General features: G+C 44.7%; 1 protein-coding gene across 3 annotated transcripts in view; it reads left to right on the forward strand.

Annotated features, from left to right (window-relative positions):
- ITGA9 (integrin subunit alpha 9) overlaps positions 1-15,469 on the forward strand; it is a 354,014-nt gene that overhangs the window by 265,720 nt on the left and 72,825 nt on the right. For 2 of the 3 annotated variants that reach the window (XM_049099727.1, XM_025461318.2), the window contains exons 21-23: positions 141-230; positions 2,345-2,453; positions 8,067-8,174. In XM_049099727.1, the coding sequence (XP_048955684.1) occupies positions 141-230; positions 2,345-2,453; positions 8,067-8,174 (307 nt within the window). Of the gene's footprint in view, positions 1-140; positions 231-2,344; positions 2,454-8,066; positions 8,175-12,149; positions 12,308-15,469 lie in introns of those variants that run through there. The other variant, XM_025461319.3, reaches the window with a different exon arrangement.

The raw sequence follows: 15,469 nt of genomic DNA on the forward strand, positions 1-15,469 counted from the left end.
GAACCACAAACAGAACCAAGGGGACATCGAGTGCACAGCCAACCATTGGAGAGTGACAGATTGAGACCTCACATAGAACGATGAAGCCTGCTGCCCGGTAGCTAGCACTGACCAGCACTCACCCCTCTCTTCCCATGCAGTGGCAACGTGGAACGCTCCGAGTCCCTGCACGACAACACCCTCATGCTGACAGTGCCGTTGATGCACGAAGTGGACACGTCCATCACTGGGTGAGTAGCCGGTGCTGGGTCCCCAAAACACAAAGGTGCCCCAGGCTGGAACGCCATGCTTTTATTTCCAGGTATAGCCAGGAGTCTGGTCCTGCCAGTTCCCCTTCATGCCGGCTTCAAAATGCAGGACAAAGCTGTAGCTACCGTCTCATGCCCTCCTGGCTTCCTGTTTTTTCCTCTTTCCCAGCCACCTACCCACCTGCTGGGTGACGCAAGAAGTTCCATGACAAGGCTAAGCCTCAGAATTTCTTTGAGCATTCTATATACCTTTATGTGCCTATATACCCAGCACCCACCCCTCCCTTCCGGAAGGCCATGATTCCTGGGTTCAGATCTCAGCCAAATGCTGCGGGGCCAGAGGTTACAGCCAGATGTGTCCCAACGCCCTGGCGGCATTGCAGAAAGGCTCGCCCTGCTGATTAGCTACACAGTCAGCGCTGGCTTTCATGTTGTTTCTGTTAACCCCCTCTGCAGAGCCAGCAGCGGCTCTACCTGATGTCTGTGGTGGGCAGGGACCCATTAGGACGGGTGCACCATGTGCTTGGGTAAAAAGTCCACGGCCACTCAGTGCCACTGGCATCAGAAGGCAGGACTGCGGCTGCTGGACCCCGAAGCAGCCTGGGCAGGTTTCAGCCAAAGCCCAGGCTTGGAAAAATGAGAACTCAGTTCCTGTTTCTGGCTTCAGAAAACAGAGCACATACCTCTTTGATAGTGGAAAAAGGATTTGCACAATTAGCTTAGATCAAATGAGGACCCATTGAACCCGTGCCCCAAACGCAAGCTGAACTTTCTGGAGGTTCAGAGTTTCTCATTTTTCACTCCTCAAGTACTTCTGGGTCCCAGCCTTGGCTAGAAGCAGAAATGTTAATACTTTGCAGGAGGAGCCATTCTGCAATAGCTCACATGCTGCTGGGTACTGCAGTGAGCCTCTAGGTGTTTTTGCTCACATTCTTCAGACAGGAGGCATCAGGGGAATATATTTGCAAATTAGCATAGATTTGCCTCTGTTCATGGCTCTATCTCTATTTTTAACCGTGTGGTTTATTTACTTGTCTCATCAGAGAAATAGTGAGAATATGGCCGGAACCAATCCCTGTCCTTAGCAGGGGAAGACAAAACACTTGATCCTGTTGTCAGGCCCTAGGAGGCCTCATTGTTGAGGCGTTAACAGCCCCCAGTGAAGCCATCAGTTAAAGCATGAGTCACCCTCTGATCTTTCCAGGAACATAAAACAGGGCTAGTTTAAACGAACTAGTTCTTGCCATTTGATAACACCAGGAACTCATGACATTTCTAAAATAATACATTTAAGTTGAAAGTAGATGAATTACTGACCATTCAGACTTCGTACCAAAAATTTTATATGACTGTGTCTGGGCAAGTAAGCAGCCTTCTAGAATCTCATCTAGAATCCATTATTTGTCTGGGAATTTAAGTGAGTCTGGGCCTGGTCTCATCTCGGGCTTGTTTTTATGGACAACATTGAAAGCATCACTACAAACGGAGCTTGAATTCTTAACTACATCTTAAGTAGCCACTGTTTGAAATCTGAAGAAAAATGCTATCATTGAACAGACCCAAACTTTAATACCTAATTTCTAGTGGTTTTGGTAGTCTGACAAGTTTAAAATTTTTTAAATAAAGTTGCCACAGAATGAGCTTCAAGATGCTAAATATAAAATTCACTTATATTTATTTCTTAAAAACTTGCCATAATCTTCCTCAATCCACAAAATGTTTCTCAAATGATAAAACAACATACATAATTTTGTAATCCAGTTTAAAGGAAAACAACAAAATCAAAGCTACCATTGTCTTCCTCCTTATTTTAGACATGTAATCCCAGTACATATTTATATGTAGCTTATTGATTTGACCCTAAGATGGGAAGACATTCCAGGAAACTTCTGTTTAGGAAACATGGGTCTGGCGGGTCTGGCTGTGTCCACTTATGGGACAAAGAAGTAACAATTCCAGAACGGAAGGGTTTGATGAAGACACTGGAGGGGCAAGGTTCTGGATTAGAGACAGATGTTTGGGTTTTCAAGACAGCTGTGACCATGGGTTGCTTGACCGAGGTTTAGGATGATGGATGAAATGCTTTCCTCTTTCAGAATCATGTCTCCAACCTCCTTTGTGTATGGCGAGTCTGTGGAGGCATCCAACTTCATTCAGCTGGAGGACCTGGAATGTCATTTCCAGCCGCTCAACATTACCCTTCAGGTACTGACCCCTGAAGATGCTCTCTGTCACTGGGAGCCAACAGAAGGGCCCGCAGGGATGGGTCTTCTACTAAAGGCAGCCGAAGAGCCAGGTTCTTCCTGGGAGAAACTTGTCCCAGCCTGATTGGCTGGAGTGTAGTACATGTGCTTGTATATATTTTCTGTAACCACACAGAATTAATCCCTTCCCTGTCTGGTACTCTGCTCTGTAGACCCCTCTGCTTTTCAGTACTTAGGAGAACTGCATGATAAACATCCCAAGAAGGCCTCTGGCCAGCATCCCAACCCAAATGGCCCCAAAGGCGCCTTTCAGTTCTCCATCATTATTCACATTATGAGCAGGGCAGCCTCCTCCCACAGCGGAACAGCCATTTAGAAGTGCAGGCTTACAGTGGCAAAGCAGTGTGAGAAGCATGCTGCTCCCTCACAGAGCCATGGCCCAGTCACATAAGCATCATTTTCAGCAGGTCCGCTCAGTGTGGACTGTGGACATCCGGAAAAACACTCCTCCTTCTCCAGGCCAGGGTGGGCAAACATTTTCTGTACAGGGCCAGCAGGTAAGTATTTTAGGCTTTGCAGGCTATACAGTGTCTGTAGCATCCATTCAACTATGCTACTGTAGTGCCAAAGCAGCCATAGGCAATACATAAGCAAAATTGAAGTTATGGCACTGAATTTGGGATATTATATTCTCTTCACATGTCATGAAATATTACTCTTTATATATATATATATATATATATATATATATATATATATATATATATATATTTTCCAAACTACTTAAAAATGTGAAACCATTCTTAGCTTGCAGACCATGCAAAAAACAGGTGGCAGGCCATAGTTTGCTGACCCCTGCTGTGAAGTATAAATTCTCAGGCCAGCACCGTTTGACACAAACATCTTTGCATGTTAAGCTAGAATAAGCTTAGCCTCATCCAGTCTGTTGTCCTCAGTTGACAAAAACTAGTGAGGCTCCTACTGGACAACCTATGGTCAAGCACCCTGCCAGGAGCTGTTGATGAAGTGAAGGAGATGGACCTGGCTCACCCATGGTGCACTATAAACTACGTCCAGCATCTCTGCATTCCAGCTCTCAGAGCTGTCCCCCACCTCTTCCCCATTTCTCCCCATGGAAAAGATGGTTTCCTGGTCTGGCATTGACTGATGTGGCCAATAATTACTATTTTCTTTCCCCGTGGCTACTCCTAGGTGGACTGAGGGGATGAGAAATAATTATGGGGTGTGGGTCCAGAGAAGGAGGCAGCAAAATATTTGTGGGCTCTCAAACAATGGTCTCCCCCTCTCTGAAGTGTTCTCCCAGGCAGGAGGCCTCTGAAACCATGATGGAGAACACATGTCCCCAGCTTAGAGAGGAGGAGCCTCCTGGCCAGCTAAGCCCCTACTGTCACACCCTATGCTCAGTTTCCAGGGAAAAGGGGAAGGTGAGGTTAGACCTGCTTTTGAGATGTCACAGTGATTGCTGTGAGTAGGACGTCTGTATTTCTGAACTGCTGCTCAGAAGTAGTTTATTTTTCCCCATTGCTTTTTGCAATTAGAAAACAGATAAAGACCAGATGGAGTGATTGCATTTTACTGAAATCAGTTAATTACTCAGCCACTCTTAGAATTTTTGAGGTGTCTTATAACAAAAGATACAATCCAGAAAATGATTCAGAAGGGCTCAAATGACACATACCATGTAATGAAGAGGGTGTAGGTGTTAAAGGAAAAGACAAGAAAGAGTTGGAGTTGTGCCAGAGATCCAAAAATGTTCTTATCACCCTCCAGGAAGGAAGGAGGGAAGGAGGGAGAGAAGGAGGGAAAGAAAGAAAAGGAGGGAGGAAAAGACAGACACAGAAAAGGAAGCAAGAGGGAGAGAGAGAGAAAGAAAAGGAAGGAAGGAAGGAAGGAAGGAAGGAAGGAAGGAAGGAAGGAAGGAAGGAAGGGAGGGAGGGAGGGAGGGAGGGAGGGAGGGAGGGAAAAGAGAAAGAAATTGATCTTGAGGGTATGTGGTTAAGTCCTGTTTCTCAGAAGGCATTTTTACAGGGAGCTTAAAGTTTGGTATTCAGGCAAAGAGCTTTCTTCACATCTGACCTGACCTAGGGTACAAGCTAGAGAATGGGGCCGGGAATGAGTGATGGGCATGCCCCTAGATAAACCTCTTGATTATCAGTTTGCCTGAGGAAGTACACAGCATTCCATTCAGGATTAAGAGAGTCCGCTGGGTCCTGGGTCCGAAAGATGGATAGTGTGTGTCATTGACTGGAAGGAGATCCTCTTGTGTCAGCAAAGCTGACAGTTTCCTTGGGAAAGCTCTGATGATTCATTTTCCGATAGAATTGTCATTATTATGACTGTCATGCAGGAAGGCCCTGGACCAGGTTGATGGTCATAATGATTAAAACTAGAGCTAGTGGGGGAGGGTGGGACCAGGAATGTAGATCTATATGTCCTTGACTGAAGAAGAGCACAGGATTCTGCACATAGAGTGATTTTTCTGTCTTTTAAAGGCTATTATTCAACAAGCTATGTGATTGTTTAAAGACTTCACCACAGATGCAGACGGGAGAAAGGCAGAAATCCTAGTCTCGGGCCTTGTTTCTACATCCCACCAAAGTTTTCTGAACAGAAACACGATAATGTGTTGACCATTGATAGGTTTTTTCTTTATTCATCAAGAGTCCATCATTTTTCTCACCTGAAAAATAACCATGAAAACTAATGCAGCTTCTGCACAAGAACATTTGCAAAGAATCAAATGTTAAGACATGTGTTAAGAATAAATAAATATGGTGACACAGGCCCTCTCACCAGTCTGGCTGTAGTAAGTGAAAGCATGCAAAGCAAACCCACTCTCTTCTTTCCTCCCCCACCTCCTGCTTTCACTGGGATTTCCCAGACATGTCAGTAGTTTTCTTTGCAATTCTGGGCTCTCGGGTTTCACTTCAAATTAGTTATTTCACTTGTGGTTAGATATTCCTTCCTTTTCTAGTGTCTTACGGTTGTTGTCTTTGGTGAATTCTGTTCTTTTCGAATCAAGGGTTGGCAAGGACTGCTCATCTACTCCATCGTGTTTTTGTGCTTTGAAGCAGAATCCAGCTATTGCAAAACATGAACACACGCTTTTCTAGGGAAGAGCTGGCTGGATAGAGTTCTGAATCCTTGTACATTCTGTCACGTGTGAAGACCTGGCTAGATAGAGTTCTGTTCACCTCCTGGCTCTGCCCTCAGCGACCTTAACTTCAGAGATGCCACAAATGCCCAATTTCTCTCTCTAGTCCCCAGACCACAGAGCAGCAGCATCCAGCTTCTTCTCTTGCTTGCTTCTACCCATATTTTTTAAAAAGCAATAGCATCTTTATTGGAATCTCAGTTACATACCGTGATGCTCACCCATTTAAAGTGTACAGTTCGGGGATCCCTAGGTGGTGCAGCGGTTTGGCGCCTGCCTTTGGCCTAGGGCGCGATCCTGAAGACCCAGGATTGAATCCCACATCGGGCTCCCGGTGCATGGAGCCTGCTTCTCCCTCTGCCTGTGTCTCTGCCTCTCTCTCTCTCTGTGACTTTCATAAATAAATTAAAAAAAATTAAAATAAAATAAAATAAAATAAAAAAATAAAGTGTACAGTTCGGAGGCAGCCCGGGTGGCTCAGTGGTTTAGCGCCTGCCTTTGACCCAGGGCGTGATCCAGGAGACCCAGGATCGAGTCCCATGTCGGGCTCCCTTCATGGAGCCTGCTTCTCCCTCTGCCTATGTCTCTGCCTCTCTTTCTCTCTCTGTGTCTCTCATGAATAAATTAATACAATCTTAAAAAAAAGTAAAGTGTACAGTTCAATGACTTTTAGTGTGTTTATAGAATTGTGCAACCATTGGGACTCCTGGGTGGCTCAGCAGCTGAGCATCTGCCTTCAGCTCAGAGCGTGATCCCAGTCAGGGGATTGAGTCCCTCATTGAGCTCCCTGTGAGGAGTCTGCTTCTCCCTCTGTCTATGTCTCTGCCTCTCTCACTGTGTGTCTCACGAATAAATAAATAAAATCTTTAAAAAAAATTGTGCAACCATCACCATAATCTAATTTTAGAACATTTTCCTTACCCCCAAAAAAGGAACTCCATACCCTTGAGCAGTCACTCCCTACATTAGTTTCCTCTTGCTGCTGTAAGAAGTTACCACAAACTCCATGGCTGAAAACAATAGAAATGTATCACCGTTCTAGAGGTGAACGGATACATAGAGGATCAATGTTCTAGAGGTCAGAAGTCCAACGTGGGTCTCACTGGGCTAACATCAGAGTATCAGTGGGGCTGTGTTCCTTTGTGGAACCGCTAGAGGAGAATCTGTTTTACCCTTTCCAGCATCTTCTCCAGGCCGCTGCGCTCTTGAGCCCCTTCATCTTCAAAGCCAAGAGTAGCCAGCTACGTCTTTCTCACAGTCAACCTCTATGATTCTGATGGTCTCCCTCTTCACCATATAAGGACCCTTGTGATTACATTGCACCCACCTGAATAGTCCAGGGTAATCTCATCTTAAGGGCTACTGATTAGTGACCTTCATTCCCCCTTGCCATGTAGCATATTCACAGGGTCTGTGGATTGGGACACATGGACATCTTTGGCAGCCATTTTTCTGTCAGCCATATTCCCCCGACTCCAGCCCCCAGCAACCATCAGTCTATTCTTTGCCTCGACATATCTACTCATATTTTTTATTCTCCTTTGTATTCCATTTCTTCCTTAAGTCTCCTGCCCAGTCTTTGCTCCACCTCCTTTCCCTTATCTGTCTCTTGGTGGCTACCATCTTTCCTCTCATTTCTCAGGAGATGATGGGTTGCTGGAGACAGAAAACAGGGAGGACTGTTGGGAGGATGAGGAGATCAAGTTTTACAGGACCAAACACTGGGGTAGAAAAGAGGTCCTCAGTATTAGCAAGGGAAGAGCTGTAAGTTACAGAGAAACCTGATTAGCTGGATGGTGTAGTAAGAACAGCCCTTTCTGTCAGTTACACCATTTGGTTTGGGGACAATCTACTTTGTCTTCTCAAGTACCTCAAACTGTAAAAGACAAGGCTTGGACCCAATTAGTGTTTCTCAAAGCACAGAAGCACAGTTCCTGGGCCAGTAGCATCAGCATCTCCTAGGATTTTTTACTAGAAATGCATATCCTTAAGTCCCCTCACCACGCTCCCCCCGCCCCCCCACCAAGATCTACTTTAGAAACTCTAGACATGGCCCTCTCCTAGTGTATGTTTTAATAAGCCCATCTGATTATTCTGATGTATGCTAAAGTTTGAGAACCACTGGACCAGATTATGTCTATATTCTCTAGTATAATAGTCTCTAAGTAATTCCTCGGTATGTAAAAGGAAATACAGTTTTTAGCAGGGAGAAGACAAGAACATGCTAAAAGGGAGTAAGGTAATTTGAAAGTTTGAGGGTTTTAAATGCATATTGGAAGGATTTCTGTTGCATTAAAATCTGTTATTATTCAATATTTTGATACACTTGAAGTCATGACCTCTGGATCCTAAACCCTATAGTCTCTGTGGGAGTATCTACTGTATGTCATGAAATGAAAGTCTGTATTTCTATTAAAAATTGCTGTCTCACACCCACAGGTCTATAACACTGGGCCAAGCACCCTTCCTGGGTCGTCTGTGAGCATCACTTTTCCTAATCGATTATCATCTGGAGGTGCAGAGATGTTTCATGTTCAGGAGATGGTGGTGAGTTCTCGTTTGCTGTCACTGTTGCTTTCAGACTTGAGCCAACCCATTCACCTTTTGTATACTACTCTGAGGGCCCAAAAAGTCTAACTTATTCTAACCTTTGAAGACATACCTAGAGAAGCCAAGAGGTCCCCAACACCTGAATTTCTGCTTTGAGACGGTTTGGTTAATGTCATGAGAAGACCTATTTGGGTATGGGGCAGGTTTGGTTATGAACATGACTTCTGGGATAGACTTTTCTGGCACTGGAAACTCTTGGAAAATTTAGGTGTATCTGATTGCATTTTTCTGAGGGGAAGATCCACAGTATATATGAAGAGTTTCAAAGGGTCACTGAGGCCTGGAACATGAAGGATTAATTCATAAGATAGAAGAGTACATTGAAATTCAAGTTTATATATGGAATATGCAATTCTCCTTGGTCCTAAGTCAACTGTAGATTTTGTCTCAAGAAGCTTGACAACAAGTATGTGATCATTCCTGCCCACCTCCTTGAAACATTCTTGGCTTCTAGGACATCACATTCCCTTGGTTCCTTCTTTCTCACTAGCTTTTCTCCTCATCTCACCAACATCTATAGGGCTCAGGGTCCCCCTTTTATCTGTACTCAATCTCAGAAACCTCACCCAGACTCGTGGCTTTATATTCAGTATGTACTGATGACACAGATGTTTCTCTCCAGCCCAAACCTCTCCCATGAAATCCAGACTTTGAAAGTCAACTACCTTTAGGACATCTCTACCTAGATGCCTGAAAATCTCCATCTTATCCTAAACTGAACTCTCCGTAGTACCCTTCCAAACCTGCTTCTCCCACCTCCTTCCCCGTCTTTGCAAATGCCTACTCAGTCTTTTCAATTACTCAGGTCAAAGACCTTGGATCATCTTTGATGCCTGCCTCTCTTGCCACATCTCGTAGATCTGATCCACCAGCAGCCCTAATGTCTCCACCTTCACAACAACTCAGAATGTTGCCACATTTTCCACCTCCCCTGCCAGCACCCCACTCCCAGGCACCATCATCTACCATTAGTTATTTATTGCAGGAGCCCCTCGCTAGTGTTCCTGCTTCTATCCTGGCCCCCCTGCAATCTGTTCCCAGTCTAGCAGCAGAGCAAGCCTTCCAAAATGCAAGTCAGATCATGTCATTCCACAGTTCAGACCCCTCCAGTGGCTTATCTACTCCCTAAATTCTCCCGGCACCCTAGCTGGCCCCACAGTTTCTCTCCTGACACTCCCTGACCACATTTCTTCCTCCTTCACCACTCTCTCTACCCCCACCACACCAGAGCACAGCAGACACTCTCCCACCTCCAGAACTTGGACTCAATTTTCCCTCTATGCAGACACCCTTCCCCCAGAGAGCCACATGACCTCCTCACTCACCTCCTTCACCAGCATGCTCAAATATCAGCTTCCCAGGGACACCCTCTCTACTCAGCCTCAGTCCCAGCATTCCTTGTGCCTCTTTCCTGCTCATATTTCACCCTCTCCCTCGTCACAAGCTGACATTGCATGTATTTTCATATTTGACCAGCTTCTCTCCCTCCTCCTGGCCCCCTACAGCTTAAGGACAGGGGTTTCTCTCTGCTCACTGCTGTATCTCCAGGCTCTTAATACAATGCTTGGCATGTAGCATATGCTCAGGAAATATGTGTGGGCTGAAAAAAAACTCTACAGTATAAGACAGACCTGTTTACTCTGTCTGCATGAATTCAGGAAAAGTTTCAGACCGTTAAGAGGTGCCTCAGAGCGCTTCATAGTCTCAAGTGGCTGGGCTTGAGGGTGACCCCTCCTGGGGAGGACTGGTACAGGAAGCTCTGGGGAGTCAGGACACAAGAGGAGCACCTGCAGGCACTTTGAGAGAATTATGGAATCATTGCTCTTTATATGGGCATGTGAGGGACAGCTAGCCAGACAAAGGGACAGTCTCTCTACTGATAGCTTAGAAATTGGGGCAGCAAGGTCCAGGTCACGTCACACATCTGAGCCTACAGCTGAAGAGGATACTGCCCATGGGAGGCACCATCATGTGATGGTGATAGCAGGGTGTGGCATTGTTCTCTTGGGTCACATGGCCTGAAAGCCTGGACCATGTGAAATGTCGAATGTAGAGCAGCTCACCCCTCCCAGGTTGCCTGCTCAGTCACTTCCATCCCTCACCATATTTCACTTGTGCTTCGTGAAGTGCCCATGTCGATGAGCTTTGCTGAAGAAGATAAGCCCAGTGTCCTGTACCAGCTACCATGATTAGAGCTTAGCATAAGGCTACATGTGCTCTCGCCTACCCTCCTAAATATTATTAATCATACCAACCTCTCCACCTACTCCCCAGCGGCCAGGAGTGCTTTCCTCTTGAGCATGCCCTGAGAGTTGCTCACAAAAACATCTTTAGTGTTGTACAGAGAATTTTTTTCTACACAGACAAAATCATTTATTAACCAAAATAGGAAATTTAACTCACTTGGATTCTGAGTGTATCTGAGAACCAGCTCTGCCCCTTTTCTCTGCACTAATCATCAAACCAAGGAAGAGCCACTGGAACACATTTATAAACAGCTGGTTTGCTTGGGAGGCATTAGCAGTGGTTTTCCTGAAGATTTCCAGAACGGCATGACTGCTAGTCTGAGTGGGACCCTCAAAAGCCCAAGTGATATTGGCTGGCTTCATTCCATTGTTTGAGTTTTCAGACGCAAACCCTTTGGACTTTCAAGACTGTATTTAGAATTTTCACAAAGTCTGTAACAGAATTCTCAAAACTGGCCAAGCCTTCAGTTGGATACACCAGCCCATGCTCAGAGGCTTACAGCATTTTCACGATATGGAAAATCCAGCTCACTGGCAAATCTCATGAAGCAAGTCGTGAAGCATTGTGTTCTTAGGAACAATCAAGACTAGATTACGGTGACCATGGAAATGTAAAGCCATGCATGGTGTGATGCAGTGATGAGGCAAGAGCCCCAGGTACTTGTCTCAGAGGCCGGTAGGCAGCACACCTTCCACCTTAAAGCCACAAGGCTGAGAGCTTGGGCATCCAGCAGCTCAGCCCCAGCCTCAGCCCCTCCCTTCCTCAGCAGAGCCAATACTCACTGAGGCAGGTGTGGCTCCTAATGCTCCTGGCTCTGCACTTAGGCCTTCTGGGACTTTGGGTGGAGCAGGGCTTTCATTCGGGAGGTATGGGTGGCTTGGTGCAAGTGGGACTTACTCCTGGGAGAAACCAGCCCTCGTTGCCTGTACTGCACCAGGAGATGACGCCACGGCCTGGTGGCATTCCCTCCCCACCCCAACCTCAGCACCACCATTCCTCAGTCTTGGACAGCTACTGGGCAGCCAACCACTAGCTTACCTTTTAAGCCAACTGAAGCCCAGGTGCAGATAACAGGCGTTGACATCCCTCCCCACATCCTGTGGGCGCCTCTTATTGTTTCTCTCTCTCTCTCTCTCTCTCTCTCTCTCAATCCCTCTTTCTCTCTATATATATCCCACCCCCCTCACCATAGTGCCCTTAGTATCTGTTTTACTTGTGGTCGTCATCCGTCATCCATCATCCGACAAGAATGCTAAGGGTGGGCATGCTGTCCTCAGGGGCCCTGGGCCTTCATCCCACCTATAGCCCTGACCTGTGACACAGTTTTCCAACTGATGGTTCAGAATTCATTCAGATGCCTCTGGGGCTGTAGCTGTGATCCCTGGGTAGGACAGAGTTGCCTCTAGGTTTCACCAAAGACTTGTTTTTCCCCAAGGGTTTTTAAGGTCCAGTTGCCAGTGAGTGGAGAGTGCCTTTGCCCACCTGGGAGAGATTTTCCAGCAAGTCAGAGGAAGCATATCTACTTCATACTCCCAGCCGTGGTTCATGATCTTTCCTTATAGCAAATGTCCTCAGCCCCTCCACCTTGCTTGTGTTCTATATAGAAACAGAACTATAGCGGTGGTCTGAGGAAAGACTTAATTGCTATCCCCTCCCACCCCTCAGGGTTGTACGGCATCCTGTGGGGACATGCTGACTTCCCACTGCACAGCAAAAGTGTGAGCAAGCCACAGTGCCTATGGAAGCCTAGATGGAACAACTGTGAAGGAAAGAGTATGAGCAAGAGAGACTTCTCTAGTCCATCTAAGATAAAATCATTGAAAATAATAAATCATTCTGGGTTTCTTCTGCAAACACTGGCAGAAAAAGCACCTGTATGTTCCAGGCTCCAATACGAGGAATAAGTCACACAGCATTCCCAGAAAGTTGGGCTTGCAGGAGAGCGACCTAGAAAATGTCATTGCAATACCATGGCGCAAACTCAGTAGTGGAGGCATGCCCAGATCCAGGGATGGTCCAAAGGTGCAAATCCCACCCTAGGAAAGGTGCAGGAAATGCAGACTCTCAGTCAGGGCTTAGAGGATGTGTAATAGTTCACCAGGAGAACATGTGAAGGAAAGAACATTCCAGACAGAGGGAAAGGTCACTAGTTGTAAGTGTTCAGTGGAGGCAGTATCTGGTCCTCTATGCTCTGTGCCTAGCCCTTATACAGATAGACAAAGGTAACTGTTCCCTACACTTTTCCAGAATGTACTGCAGGTAGATATCTAGGCAGTGTGATAAGAAGTACTATACCAGTCATTTCTGTGTGACAGTTAATCCTTCTGGGGTGCATCATTTCTGTGTGCTTGTGGATTGGTTCCTTCATTTCTCCTGACTGAGGAATGGGGAAGGCCAAGCCCTCTGCTACCAGAGGCCATCTGACCACACACGGATGTTGCCAACAAATGACCCTGGGCTGCTGCAGAGAACAGTGGTTTCTGTAGGCCAGGCAGCCCATGCAAGGCAAGCCTTTGCTCCTTGGAGAAGGTTCCTGTTTGAAGTGAGGATATAACCTCTCATACAGCTTGATGGGAATTGGCCTGGAAAATGTAATGGCTTCACTTTGTGGTAGTCTCTCTGCACAGATGAGCCTTTTAGCAGAGCCCTGGGCATAGGCCTCAGAGAAGCCAAGTTAGCACATATGTCACAAGTTTTATGGCTCATGAAGGGGAAACCATTTGAACTCGGGTAGTGGTCCCCTACAAAGTTAAGTTTTACTCCTAATGTATGAAGTTCAAGGGCAAGGATGGGAGGTTTGTCTCAGGACTCAAGCTTTACTTGTTAACACTGAAAACCTGTATATGAGCAGCTTTCTGATGCTGGACGAGGAGGCTTTGGAGCTTGGCTCTTGTAAATATATAAGAAGGAAGAAAGTCCTAAATGACAGCTTACATAGAGTAAAGGGCTGGAACTGTATTCAAGGTGCAAGTTCAGATCTTTTGAAGAACTCTAGAATTAATCTAGAGACATTAAATAAATGCCATCCCATTCTTTGTTCCTCCTTCAAAACCATCTGAAAAAGCTTACCTCTCTGACCAGCTCTGTCCTTGCTTTCAGGCAACAATCCTTAAAACTGACCTAATTTCCAGGAGGTAAAAAAGTTTGGGAATGAGGGATGATTTTCTTGGGAGACACATCAATAACTTTGTCATAGGGTACCCTAATATCAGTATGATATTAATACCAATGTCCATTAGAATGTATCTTAGTAAATGATAAACGCCCCTCCCACCCTGTCCATGCAGGCACACCAGACAGGGCTGCCCATGATCTAATTTCTGCCGAAGTGAGTCAGTTGATATGGGAACTTCACTTAATTTGTGATGAGTCTATATCCCTGTAAAGGAAAGATGTACCTGATATATCAGTAACCACACAGAAGCTTAAACCTATAAGTGGGGGGCTGAATTACTTTCCCCTGGGATGATTTGGGGAAGCTTTTTAATGAGAGTGGTATTGTGACAATTAAATTGATCACATTTAATCAAAAACTAAAGAATGAAGAAATTTCTACTAAATAACTAACAAAAAACAAATACCACTTACTGCAGTCCTGAGGCTTTAATGGCCTGTATTCATGTGCTGTCAGATTAAATCCACACAGCCTTTTCAAGCAAAGGTCATTATCCCACGTTGAGGAACCAAGTCTCAAAGACTTGCCCAGCATCACACAGCTGGTAAACAGTAGAGTGGGGTATATAATTAGGTCTGTCTGGCTCCAAAGCTCCTGTTTCATACTGTATTCTATGTCATACCTCTCTCCGGAGCACTGCCCACTCCCCACTCACCGGAGACAGACTTAGTCAATAAAACAGACAGATGATGAGCAGACCACTAAAAATCATGCACTAAATGAGGAGAACCAACCCCAGGACAGTGAGGCAACTGCTATCAAAAATAGTAATACCAAAGAAAAAAAAAAAAGTAATACCAGAGAGTGTAATAATGAAGCCAACAGAAGATTTTAGAATGAACAAGATTAGTGTCTTCAGAGAGATGCAAAAATAGTTTCCATGGAATAGAATAAGCTAGAGTTTCGTAAATTTAAAATTTTGATCACTCAAACAGAAACCTCAGTATATAACCTATATAGTAGAATAGATAGAAAAGAGTGAAGCAGTGGGTTGGAAACTTGAATTGAGGGGTTTCCCAACAACATAGCACAAAAGGACCCACCCCTCCCCCCAAAAAAAAGCCAGTTAAACGTATCATTTCTTTTTAAAAATCTGGAATGGAGATCCAAATGATCACAATATAAGAATTAGCAGGCAGGAAAAATGGAAGTGAAAGAAGTGAGGAGTCTTGTCTTCTTTGGGGAAGAGTTTCTGTACCAATTAGCCCAAGACTTTGATAAAATTTTTAAATACATAAAAATTTTAATGGTTTCTTAGAAGAATAAAACAACATAGGACATCCAAACCACTAAAGAAGAATTTTATAAGAACTCATGAAGAAAATAAATAAACACACACACTTATATATAATAAGATGGCAAGAATAAATCTAAACACATCAATAATCAAAATAGCTATGAATGAAATAAATGCCCTAGTTAATGACAGACTGTCATATTGAATTTTTTTAAGTACAAACATAAGTTACTTATAAGAGACACACCTTTAAAAATGACCCATAAGGTATCCCAAGAAAAGGCAAATGCTAACAAAAAGAAAGCAAGTATAACAATACTAATGGCAAACAAAATAAAATTGAAACAAAAGAATCAGTAAACATGACCAAAAAAAGCATTTCAAAATTACTAAAGACACAGTCTGCTTTTAGACAAAGAAGAAATCAAAGAGAAAATGATGACCAAATTACAAATAAATGACAGTGAAACTTGTTCATACCAAAACCAATGGGATGCAGACAAAACCCACACAGAGGAAAATATCACTACATATACATAGAAAACAGGAAAGACTGAAAAAGAAAAGTGAACT

The sequence above is a fragment of the Canis lupus genome, chromosome 23 (assembly GCF_003254725.2).
Source record: "Canis lupus dingo isolate Sandy chromosome 23, ASM325472v2, whole genome shotgun sequence".
Lineage (NCBI taxonomy): Eukaryota > Metazoa > Chordata > Mammalia > Carnivora > Canidae > Canis > Canis lupus.